Source organism: Scardinius erythrophthalmus, assembly GCF_964197995.2.
Source record: "Scardinius erythrophthalmus genome assembly, chromosome: 2".
In the NCBI taxonomy this organism is placed as follows: domain Eukaryota; kingdom Metazoa; phylum Chordata; class Actinopteri; order Cypriniformes; family Leuciscidae; genus Scardinius; species Scardinius erythrophthalmus.
In genome coordinates, this window is record NC_138222.1 from 9,237,065 (window position 1) to 9,250,437 (window position 13,373).

At 35.6% G+C, this 13,373-nt stretch overlaps 1 protein-coding gene across 4 annotated transcripts in view; it reads right to left on the reverse strand.

The window, feature by feature from the left end:
- Nucleotides 1-1,571: 1,571 nt before the first annotated feature.
- kcnip4a (potassium voltage-gated channel interacting protein 4a) overlaps nucleotides 1,572-13,373 on the reverse strand; it is a gene marked incomplete at both ends in the record, with an annotated part of 252,120 nt that continues 240,318 nt past the window's right edge. For all 4 annotated transcript variants that reach the window (XM_081359523.1, XM_081359522.1, XM_081359525.1 and 1 more), the window contains 6 exons: nucleotides 1,572-1,619; nucleotides 1,799-1,861; nucleotides 2,346-2,450; nucleotides 3,852-3,959; nucleotides 5,577-5,647; nucleotides 7,036-7,105. In XM_081359523.1, the coding sequence (XP_081215649.1) occupies nucleotides 1,572-1,619; nucleotides 1,799-1,861; nucleotides 2,346-2,450; nucleotides 3,852-3,959; nucleotides 5,577-5,647; nucleotides 7,036-7,105 (465 nt within the window). The remainder of the gene's footprint in view (nucleotides 1,620-1,798; nucleotides 1,862-2,345; nucleotides 2,451-3,851; nucleotides 3,960-5,576; nucleotides 5,648-7,035; nucleotides 7,106-13,373) is intronic.

Below are 13,373 nucleotides of genomic sequence, written 5' to 3' on the forward strand. Positions count from 1 at the left end.
AGGTTTATACAATGCACTGAAAGACACGAGACATTTCTTTGACATTAACAGAGCTCTTTTGCAGACACAAATACTGATGGTCAAACAGAATAAAAACTGAGTAAAAACACAGGCTACTGTACGGCTACAGGCAGCCTTATGCGCTTATAAATAAACCCACACAGCAAGATGCTTTGAGAACAGTGATACAGTGTTTGAAACATGTAAACATAATGTGACATTTTTCACAAGGACTTTAACTAAGATACATATAAGCAGCATTACTTTGTAACAGTGTTTCCTAAGACAAATACAACATGTGTGCTTTGATTCGCTTCCAAATCTATAATATAACATCTTGTTCTAGTTGGCAAATGATTCTGGAAAAAAAAAAAAAAAGTAAATATCTATTTTAAATATATTTTAGAAAAAAAACATCGTTATTTGAGTCTTTCCACCTGTTTTGGCTGGACCCACTGTTGTAGTAAGAACATTCTGGAATGATTCTGTAGAAATTTAAAGGCTGCAGATTCACGTTTGTACTTATGGAAAGAAAGAAAGAAGGCAAGAAGTATGAATTATTACTGATTGTTGTGCTTAAGAACACCATGAATCTGTGTTAAGTACTATGCCATGTACCTTTATGTGTGGCACATTAGTAACTTAACAAATGAGTTGATGTGACAGAACCATGAGGGCCAAATGGTTGTTCAATCAATACATAGAGTAATCATTGTAATTGTCTGTCAAATATTCTTTGTAAATTCCTGCAATTTATGAATGGAGGGCAAATGTATGAAATGTACCTCTAGATGTAAAATGGCTTCTAGTCATTTTCAATTTTCAGAAAAAGCTGATTTATGAATCTATAGAAAGGATAAAGTAAATAAAATTAAATTTTTTATCATAAATAAAAAAGGTAATTTTTCAATTGCAGGTTTATATCTCACAATTCTGACTTCTGACTGGGTTCCGTTCCGTAAGTAAAAACTCCATTCATTTTCTCCATAGGGAAATTGATTTTTAATGATAACTTTTAAAGAAACCTACTGTGAGCTACGAGGTCGTAAATCAAATCAAATAATATTGTTTAACACCGAAATTTGTGGTGAAAAACTACATTATCCATGATGCTGAACAGAAAATTCCACTAATCAGAGCTATCAGAAGAGCTCTTTAGCTCCGCCCACTCCCATGAAGCACGGGTAATCAAGTCTGCCTCTTAAAATACAGAAATTGTTCTATATATATATATATATATGCATATTTTGCAATTAAATTATGCTGTTAGCAATGATTCATGGGATTGTAGTTCTTTTCAGTCAGATTTGTGAGATAAAAAGTCACAATTACCTTTTGATTTTATTTTTTGGTGGAAACAGGCTTTTCATAAATTGCTGTATGTACTCTAAATGAAGGTATAATTTAATTTAATATATTATAAAAAAAGTAATTTTTCTTTGATATTAAAAATGCTGTAAATTTTGGTTTATGGGTGAATCACTGTTAGTAATCAGACGTCAGGACTTCGGAGTTTGTGGAGTATAAAGGTGGTTATATGAGCTGGCCCGCCAACAGAGTCCATTCAGACGTTAAATGACGTTCTCAAAAAGCTGCATTGATCTCATGATGTTCTCATCCTGTGGGGAGCAAATGGACACAGGTAAACACTTTAATAATGGACCGTCCTCAGGATGACACTCTGCCGCAGGCTCAATGAATAAGAAGCTTTTCTCTTTACTCAAGCAAAACCTATTGTAAATGATTTCAAGAAAGGCATTCATGCAGAACATCACATTCATACCAAAAATAGGCTTACATTTTGACAGCAGTCTATAAATTCATCTATAGTGACCACTCCATCCCTGTTTTTGTCCATTTTCTGTCAAGACACAAAAAGGGTCGCAAGGTCAATGTGATCATTTGAGCTTGCTCATAGTTGCTTAGAATTACATCTAGACAATCTATGATGACATTAGCAGAAACTAGATCTGTAAGATTACTGTGATGCATAACAAGACATAGATAGGAAAACATTCTGGAAATGTACTTGCTTTACCAGTAAATACTGCGGTGAAGTACTATTCAGTCCCACTTTATATTAAGTGTCTTAAACTGTACTAATGTAATATATTAATATATAATACATATATAATTATAAATACGGCCGAATCACAGCTGTGCTGATATACAGCCATATCGCACATATATATATATATGAGCAATATGTATGTGTGTGTGTGTAGTAGTAGTAGTAGTAGTAGTTAAAGGCACCTAATATAAAGTGTGAGCCCAATTTCTATTTGAAAAAACAATCAAGATGGAATAAATTAGATATGGAATATACTGCAAATATTCAATCTCACCTGGAAAAATATCTCCACATGCTGTCGTGGAGTTTCCTCTTTAAGTGTGGGATATGTGCATCTTCCCATCATGTCATAGATAGACTTTATGATATCTAACATTTCCTGTGAATACCAAACAATAGACAGGTATGTTATCTGTTGGTGTTTTTACATAAATCGCTTGTCATGTGAGTGATTTTCCAACAACACTTTGTAATAAGATTTAATTAGTTAATGCAAGATTTAATTAGTTAATGCATGAACCGACAATACACTGGAAAAATCGTGGTGTAGAAACATTTCCACTCAGAAATTGCTTGTAAATTTCACAAACAATTACAAAGAAATTGCTAGAAAAACTTAATTAAATCTGAGTATTAGTACAATAATTTTTACAATGTGCAAAATATGACAGCATTTATCAATCTAGGTAATAATAGTTCCCTTTCTGTCGCTCACTTCGACGTTGTTTCGAATGAGAGACAAACACCTCTGAAGTTTATTTTAGAAAAGGCCAATGGAATTGGCGTGTGGAATTTGCATCTCTGGCCCCGCCCATGACTCGTCTGTGCTTCCACCTTCAGGTGTGACAGTACAGTCTGAGGCTGACGCAGTTGGTAGCCGTGCTTTCATGGGCCGCCGCGAGCATTGGGCTCAAGTGGACTCATCCGGTCGCAGTTGGATGATTGGTTCCTGGGGTCTTTTCCTCTCCATTTTGGCCTTCCGTCCACACTGAGACAGCATTTTCATTAATGAAAACAAAGCTTTTTGAAAGCGCTCTCCAAAGTGGATAAATTTGAAAACGCAGTTTTCGCGAGTTGTGTACACACAGGGACCTTGCCCACATCTGCACCGCCATGTCTCGTGACACAGTTCATTTGTGACAATTAGTATAAGCACCCCTTGTGTCTCTCATTTGACAACGTCAAAGTGAGCGACAGAAAGGATACGTCTCGGTTCCTGGTGTAACCTCTGTTCCCTGGTGGAGGGAACAAGATGTTGTGTCCCTCCTGCCACAACTTGAACTGTCATTGAGGGGTTGAGACGCCATCTCGGCTCCTCAGAACAAACCCTTATGTCTAGGGGTGTGTCCAGACATGCAAATTCCACATAACAATTCCATTGGCCTTTTCTGAAAACATCAGAGGTTTGGGGCTCCCAAGTGCGACCCCTAGTGTCTCAATCGACACAACGCCTCCTTCCCTCCATCAGGGAACGGAGGTAACACCAGTAAACCGAGATGTTTTCAAGTTATTTAATAATGTATGGTGTGGGTTACCCCTCAATTTTTTTCGGCAAGTCGAAATGGCTTGACCTGCGGTGTTTCACTAAATGTTGGAGGAAATCCTGTAGCTTTAATATTAATTTATAAAACTCGAAATATTAAAACTATTTGTGTATGTTAAAAGAAACTCTAAACTACAACAATAAATGCTGTTCATTGTTAGTTCACGTCACCCATCAAATTAATTTGTTAATGAAATGACCCTTATTATAAAGTTTTACTGATTTTCTTAACGTTACCTCTTTAGTTATATATCCATCTTTATTAATATCGTACAGGTTAAATGCCCAGTTAAGCTTCTCTTGAACGGTGCCTCGTAAGAGAATGGAAAGACCCATGACAAAATCCTGTGATAAAATGAAAGACATTGAGAAATCAGTATAAGTTGCATCACAACATAAATGTGTAATTTACAGCTAGAACATGATTCATGATTATTCTGCTAAACAAACTGTTTCATTTTACAAGATGATGTTATACCTCATGGTATTTTAATGGTTGTATTATCTCACTTATTCAGTCGGCACGCAAAGGGCATAATGAATGGTTTGAGTTCACATTTCTCTTATGTGAATGGAAATAAATGTCTTTAATAACCACATAAGCATTTTTCTCCAAAAGATGAGAGAAATTCTTCCTGGCTGAATTTTTCACATGAGCAGCATTCAATGTTTTTAATTACCAGATATGACAAAATAAGTCTTAGTGGGAGCAAAACAGCTAAAGGACAAGCCGAGCGTTGTTATTAAAAAACAAGATGAGGATATTCTCATTTAGTTTAATTACTGTATCGCTGGGGACCAGCGATGTTTGTTTATAGCCAAAGAATGAAATCCTCGTTATGTGCAAATTGAAGGTTCAGTGGTGTTTAAAATGTTTCCTAATGTCTCAGTAAGATTCAAATAGCACAATATGTTGTCAGTCAAGACATTGATGCAACAGCGGTCAACTTGAACAAATCATTTATTTCTGTAATAGCTCCAATTGTGTTTATGGGTAGTTGGTGCATAACATGCCACAGAGTTTTTTTTTTTTTTTTTTTTTTCAGGATTTTAGGTTAAAATTAATAGGGGAAATAATATTTAGGTGCTCTGTCTGGTAGAGCTGTATGATTCTTGATTGAGAATTGAGATAGATTTTTCTTCCCCATATTTTAAAATAGAGATCACTATTCTCCCACGATTCTGAATATACAATGTAACAAAATAACATAACATCATATATATATATATATATATATATATATATATATATATATATATATATATATATATATATATATATATATATATATATATATATACATATATATGATGTATATATATATATATATGAAGAGTTCAGATGCAAAAGCCTCTAAGTGCCATCTGAAAATTTCTTCTAGAATGATCATTTTTATCAAGCTTGTATATTTAAGTTCAGTAATTTCACTTAAATGACAATTAATAGGTAATTTTCATTGCCATTTAAGTGAAATTACTGAACTTACATATACAAGCTTGATAAAAATTTCAGATGGCACTTAGAGGCTTTTCCATCTGAACTCTTCATATATATATATATATATATATATATATATATATATATATATGTTACCGGCAAAGTGTGTAATCCGGCATTCTATAGAATGCCTAGGTAATGTATAGAATTAGGTAGTATTTTTGCCAAAAACCATCAGGCATTCTATACAATACCGGGATTTCACACTTTGCCGGTAACACACACACACATATATACATGTATATATATATATATATATATATATATATATATATATATATATATATATATATATATATATATATATATATATGTGTGTGTGTGTGTGTGTGTGTGTGTGTGTGTGTGTCCAAATGTGAAACTGCAATCCAGTATAAATGCTGTATTATTAGGTTTACTATTAATGCCATGCATGCAAGAGAGATTGCATTCAGTCAGAATGCTCCATTAGTATTATTACTTACCTCAAAACTGACAGAGCCATTGTGGTCGGTGTCGAATGCATCGAACAGAAAATGAGCATACGTTGATGCATCTGAAAAATAAAAACAGAAAACTGCTTAGCTTCAGTCACAGCAATGTCATTAACTCATTGCACAGCTAATTATGTTCAACAACCAAGGGGATGAATAAGCTTGCAAAAGCTATATGATCCATTATACTATAAATAATACAAATAGTGTGTGTATGTGAATGGGCAGGAAATGAGTAGGGTCACGTGAGAGAGATTTGTCACAAACCCTGACAAATGATGTAGAGAAGCTCAAACCTATAATTATAAAACTACTCCTTTGATTGTGCAGTGGCACAAATCATGTGACTCGAAAGAGAAGAGAATCACCATTTCCTCTGAGAGACTTCCAATCAGATCAGTGGTGTGTGTGGTGGACTCCTGAAATGATGGCTTTTTTATACAGTTTCTAGGTTGAAGACATGGGGAACATTATTCACCTTACACTATCAATAACAAAACATTATATATTATTTAAGGAATAATCCACAGCTAGCGTATGCATTAAATGATTTTAATGCACAACGTGAAGGCAAAGAACTGCCCGAAATGAAGCAGAGTGCATTCAAATAGTTTAATGCATTATCCCACTTATAGCTATCATGGTCATTTGCCAGCACTGACAAGTTAAAGCTGTTACTGATGTTTGCAGCACAATATCTGACCGGAAGGGTAAATATAACGGTTATTTTCGTCAGTTACATCTTGTTAGATCTAGCATTCTGCTCGCTTTGAATCAGACACAGCAATAAAGCAATAAATTACATTTATTTGAATGAATGAAATACAACATTTATGTGAATTAATTATCGCTAGAGTGAGAGAGAGATGTGTGCGTGAATTACCTGCGTCTGTGCAGCATCTTTCTACTAATAGTGAAGCTGTGAGGTTCAAAAACAGCGATGTTACCCCCTCTCTGCTAAGAAATATAATATAGCGTTTCAGTAGCAAAGATATTTATAGTCGCAGGGCAGCGTTGAGAAATTTCTGTGCTCCTGAATGTTTCTGTGTGCGCGCAGCTAAATCTCCGATCTCTGTGTGCGAGTGCATTAATATAGAACGGTTATTAAACTGACTGGAACTACATGTGCATTAAACATGTTTTATACCATGGTCTGTCTGAATACTCGATTATGATTGGCTGGAAGGTGTGCATTAAAACTGTTAAATGCACAAGTATTTCTAAGAGTTTAATTCAATGTGTAACTTTAATTATTTGTGAAAATGACCAGCAATCCTTATGAAAATAATTGTTAAATCCTACACCAGATATTTTCGAGAGTACTCCAGGTTACAGCAACAAAATATAATAAAAGGTCAGATCAGGTTATATTAAAAATCACACTATACTGTATGTGGTGTAACTGTAAAGGAAATAGTACTAGAGAATATATGACTTTAAACACACTCACCTCCCTGTGGAAAGAACTGAGAGTAAATTTCCTTAAATGTGTCTTCATTGACCACACCACTGGGGCATTCCTGCAAACACAGACACAGGCATTTCCATTACAATCTTATTGAGATGATATTTTGGAGTGATTTCAGCAAGGGAACCATTATGCGCATACAAATCCAAATATGAAAAGACAATAAACACAATATCCATTGTCCATTCTCGCCACTGTGATGCATTCTAATGTGCATCATAAATGAAAATGAGAGTGAAAGTGCATTTGCTGCATTGAACATATCATAATGTGACTCTCCATTTCGAATAAATGAGCTCAGGGAGATAGCAAATGCTTGTCAGACTTGAAATTTGCCCACTCTGTAATATCACTTATCATTAGATAATGATAAACCTCATATACGATTTGTCTAGCATTCGACATCGAAGTTTGCATTTGATTTTAGTTGATGACTTGCACTAAAAACGATGCTCTGAAAATGAGATCGACCTCTTCAAGATGACCAACCAATAGTTTAAGCAGTCAAACTTGACTGATGAAACGGTCTCACGTGTTTTAGTTAAGTAACACGTTTATGAGTGGCTCTTCTGAAATGATCATTTCAAGCCTGAGAATGCACTGAACATGCATTATGAGAGGATGGCTGGTGCCTCAGAACATCAGCAATGCAGTTTATTTATTATTCTTGTTAAGGGAATTGTGATGGCTGTTATCCAAGATGTTTACTGAAGCCAAAAACGTATTTTATTATTTTCGAGATGGCAGCAGATATAACAGATGTACATTAGTGTTGTTATTCAAATGTCATAAACAAGTGATAGTCTGACAGTTAAAGCGATTACAGACTAAACCTTATAAGACCTGTATTTAGCAAACCTTTATTAGCCAGTTACAGCATTACTCATGTGCTTCCCCTGATACGATAAACCAGCTAAAACAAAGGTAAATCACTTTTTTATCAATACATCTCCCTTGATGACAGACATGAAAACAATATAATGTCTTTGTCTCGATGAAGATGCCACCGCTTTCTATTTTGAATAGTTAGATGTATTGTTTTAATTCACGTTTATACCAAAAGAACGGAGAACTCTAATGTTCTTTTAACTAGTTTATGGAAAGCACAATACAGGTTTCTGACATCTATATAACATTTAACTTTATAAGGAGAAACAGATGAGTAAAGTAGCAAAGAAAGTATAGCAGCAAAGTAGCTTTAATATTCAATTTGAGGTCATGTATTCATCCTGCTTGTTGCAATTTAAAGTGAGTAATAGAGGTGTCATTTTTGCTGACAAGCTGTGCATTTATATGATGATAAATACTAAACAGCTCACACAGTAGAAAACAAAGTCAAATCTGATGTTTATGTCCATTTATTCTTATTTTGACCATCATCAGCTGTTTTAACTGGGCTTTTATGCCTGGAACTTGTGTCCTATTTATTTTGTCCTTTAAAAACATATTTTGTAGTTCCATAAATGGCATAATTTAAGCATTCTACTGCACTCCTGCAGTGATAAACACACAATTCTGTATGTCATATGAAGGATCTTAACAAATGATCAATCCAAAGGCACTATCCAACTTTAAAATGTCTGGAACTGTGTTATTTGGACCCCAGGATTTAGATTTTTCAAGATGATTGCTGTTGCTTTATCACAAATTGTTTGGGAATTGCAGCAATTATGAAATACGCTTTTAAAGTATAACTATTTCAAGCAAGGTAATTGCGGAAAATTGCTCAGTTGTCCTTAATCCACAATAAAGAGAGGTTTCAGTTATTGTCTATGATCACAAGTTACTAAATAATCTAAATCATCCACTTCATTTATATACATATATATACACAGTATATATATATATATATATATATAGAGAGAGAGAGAGAGAGAGAGAGAGATTGCACTCACAAATGCACTCACAAAGAACAATTTTATCAGCAGAAATAGTTCAGAGTTGAGCATGACTAGAAAAATGTACGTCTTGTACAAATGTACGTCTCTTGTTGTTAGATGTTATTAATTTCCCTGTTTTTCTCAAGGAAATGAAAAGTACAGTTTGAAAATTGTGCTTTTCATTTCCTTGCCTGATATTTTCAGGTTTACCATAGACTGTAAAAAAAAAAAAAAAATGGAAAGAAGGGCATTTCACTGTCAAAAAGTGAAGCCAGAATGTCCCAGAAATGGCCGTTGACGTAATTTGGAGTCAGAGTCAGCGTACTAGCGATCATGGGGTGAAGCGGCGGTATCAAGGTCCCGTCCCCAAAGACTCAAACGCAAGCACAGCCGTCGTTACACCTATTTATAGCATCAAATAACTAACTAAAACCAAAGTTATTTGAAAAATAAACGCTTGCTTGAACATACAGCACTGTGATAAGAACTATCTAAAATGACAGAAACTTTGGAAAAAAAATATTTAAAGAGTAAATGGTAGTGGCAACTCATCAGGGGAGGCAAGGGAGGCACAGCCTACCCAGAATTTTGAGGTGAAAATGGAAGAGGGACGATTTAATGTTAATACAATTCCCAGTTATTATTTCCATGTCTTAGAATGTGTATTTTTTGTTTGTAATTTCACCATTGTAACACCATAAAATTTTACTGAAGTCGGAACTACCACTGCCCAAATGTGCCGAATCTACCAATGTAATTACAATCGTTCGAGGAAAAAAAAAACGTTGGGTTATTTGTGTAACCCAACCATTGGGTTACACATATTGGGTCAATATGTTGGGTTATTTTTCCCAAAAATATTGGGTCATTTTTAAAATCGTTGGGTAATTTCTAGAAATAACCTGGCTGTTGGGTTAAATAGCCTACAGTTTCTACAGCGACGGTTCTAAATTTAGTGTTCATTTTGAATTTTTGTGTGCTGTATGCTGTACAATTGTATGTATGCTATGTGCATTTTTGTGTAGGTTTTGAATGTGTTCTGTTTGTACATATTTGCATAGGTTTTGAATTTATTATGCGTGCTGTATGTACACTTGTGCATTTTGAATTTATGTACACAATTATATTTACATTAAATGCTAGACTCCCCAATATATAGTTTGTAATTGAAAAATATATTTGTTGAAACATATGTATTGTTTATACAAATAAACAATCTGTATTTGAAAACAATGTGTATTTTATTTATTAAAATAAGGTCATAAATAAAAATAAATATTTAACTCAACTGTTGGGTTATTTTAACCCAACTGGAGTTTAACCCAATGCATTGGGTTAAAATAACCCACAGTTGGGAAGGTGCTATACCAATCCACAGTTGGGTTATTCGTTGGGTTATTTTTAACCCAACATTTTTAAGTGAGTGGCGAGTCTGAGGAGAAGGGGAGGGGGAAATCCATAGCCGGGGGTATACAATAGGGTTTGATGAAAAACAATCTGAAATTTAATGTATTATTTAACGAAATTCTTGACCTTGCCCATTGGTCTTCTCTGCACAGCTGCACGACGTGCCACAATTCACCCAATCTCCCCCAGAAAAAGCACACAAGCTTTGAGAAATCAAGATGAACAAAAACACATGAAATAGAACTCATGTACTTTCTTCTCTGAGGTGAATATACCTGTTGTGTTTGTCTTTGCATCTCATTCACATTTGTCAACATTTTTTGTCCATTTGATCGAAAGATCTGAAAAAGCCCGTACATTTACCCGCCAACAGACCCTCCCCTCGAAGAAATAAAGTGGTTGAAAGTGAAAAGAAATGGATTAAAACACCAGGTGTAAACGAGAATGTGTCTTCCTCATCTACCTGTGATTCGATCAACCAAAACGCATCTTAAAGTGCCCCTATTATGGATTTTTGAAAACGACCTTTAATGTAGTGTGTAACCGCTCTAAGTGAATGAAAACATCCTGCAAAGTTTTAAATCTGAAAGTGCACCGTATATAAAATTATTGTCTTTCAAAAGTAAGAGTCGACTCTGAGTCAATCAAATGAATCGTTTTTCAAACGAATCCTAAGCCATTTCGTTGTGACGTCAAGAAGAAACATTAGCATATTGCCCGCCCACTTATTGCACGCAGACACCAGGAAAAACTTGAACCTCAAACCGGCAGCTGATTCCTGTGGATACTGGATAGCATCATGTCGAGGAGACACTGTGCTCTACAATGTGACGGTAAAGCCAGTTTTTTTTTCACTGCCCAAGGACGAGCATGTGAAGAATCAGTGGTCAAAATTAATCTTTACCATGATACGACAGCAGTATAATCCTAAACTTTTGCTGTGTTCCCTTTATTTTACTGATAGACGACTGCTTCTCAAATCTCAGAGTTCAATGCAGGATTCAACAATACTTTTTGTATTTTGTTGGTTTGAGTTTTGTATTGTGTTGGTCTAGTGCTAACTGGTTACTCACATTATTACTGTCTAACTGAAATACTTCTGCTAATCAATTGTGGGCCACTATTACCTAAAACTGTGTCTATTAATGCAGATTGTCTGTCGTTCTCACTACTTTGAGTAAAGATTAAGCATGGAGCAAGATTTGTTTTACCAACATTTATGTTACATCAGTCATTCATGCTAGAGCTCGTCTAATGTATGCACTGTTATTGATAGAGTTTCCACATGTTCACTGAATCATCACCGCAATAAATTAGTAAAATATTCGGTTTTGTTGATGGACATACACTTGTTAATGCTGATGGTGAGGAATTACAGTTGCAACATCTCATAATGTACCTCAAACTGAGTAGTGTATCACTGAGAAACGTCCAGCTCGAGTTATCCTTGCGATGGAGGTTCGGTTTAAATGAATTCTTCCAGTGTTTCATCATCGCACTCGCGCTCGCATTGATATGGTAAAATCAACGTCATTGTTCGTTACTGTGTTTAGTTTATGGTGTAGGAAGCCTCGGGACAAGCAGAGCTGATGTTGTTATGGCAATGGACGTTTTTGTTTTCGACACGCACACTGTACACGATAGACCAATCACAACAGACTGAGCTGTCTGGCCAATCAGAGCAGAGTAGCTCGTGGAAAGGAGGGATTTAGAGAGACTGATTCATCTGACGAGTTGTTTGAGAATCATTGAAAATGTGGTGATGTTCAAATGTATATTATGATCATTTTTTTTTACCTTTGATGTAAACCTGTTGAAGGAGACTCCAAAACAACATTAGGAAACTTTAAAATAGCATAACAGGGGCCCTTTAATACCAGGTGTAAACAGGGCCTCAGTGAAAGTACAAAGATACTTTTTGGGGATTTCTAGGCATGTATTTCATGTAGCGTTTTTGTTCATCTCGATTTCTCACAGCTTGTGTGCTTGTTCTAGGCGAGACGGAGTGGACTGTGGCGTGTTGAGTAGTTAAGGTAAAAAATGTCATTAAATCATACATTCAATTTTAGCTTGTTTTTCACCAAACCCTATTGTATACCACCAGAACACCTGGAATATACGACCGACGTGTTGGATGGGATCATTCTGTGATACTTTTGTGTAACGGAAGCAAGCTAGACCTGTGAGTGTAAACCTCACTCCCATAGCGACTGACGCTAGACCACTCTCTTCAGCACCCTTGTTAGCGCGTCCACCTCCCAAGCCGGAGATGCTGGTTTCGAATCCTGCTCGGAGAGGGTTGAGTAGTTCTTGGTCACATTTGAGTCTTTTAAAAAAATCTTTATGCTGGTTGCTATTCACTGCCATTATATGGACGAGTGCGAGCGGTACATTTAAAAAAAATGCTCATAAGAAAGAAGGGCATACAGCATTAGCACAACACCAGGGTGAGTAAATGATGACTTAATCTTCATTTTAGGGTGAACTATCCCTTTAAGGACTTCACAATGGGAGACACATTGTAATGTTTGGAGCTGAATAAGAGTCCGTCTGCAGGGCAAACTAATTGAAGTTTATAAAGTGTGCACATGTAACAGAACATGGCAAAACTCTCAGCAATAAAATAACATGAAAATCAAATAATCAGAAACCAGCCTTGGGCATTCAGAGCCAGATATGAAACCTCATTACAGTATTCCCTTTGCGGTGTATTGAGCAACTAGAGGAGGAGGACTGAGAGGTGGTGTGTGCTGAGCTGGGAAAATCTTGCAGTTTTTGATACAAGCACAGAACAGGAGGGATTTGTTCTTTGATCATTCTTCAATAAAATACATTGTAAAACTGTCTGTTACACTTTCAGAAAACAGTTTGAATCTGCTGGCCCGGTTAAAGGGATTCAGTCATGCATAAATGGATTTACTGTACAGAAACATTGTATATCTTTAATATACAGTTTGAAGACTTTGTGAAAGCTTGACCTCGTGATGAACTTCCACTGTCCCTTTGTGCATTTCATCCGAGTACAGTGATGAA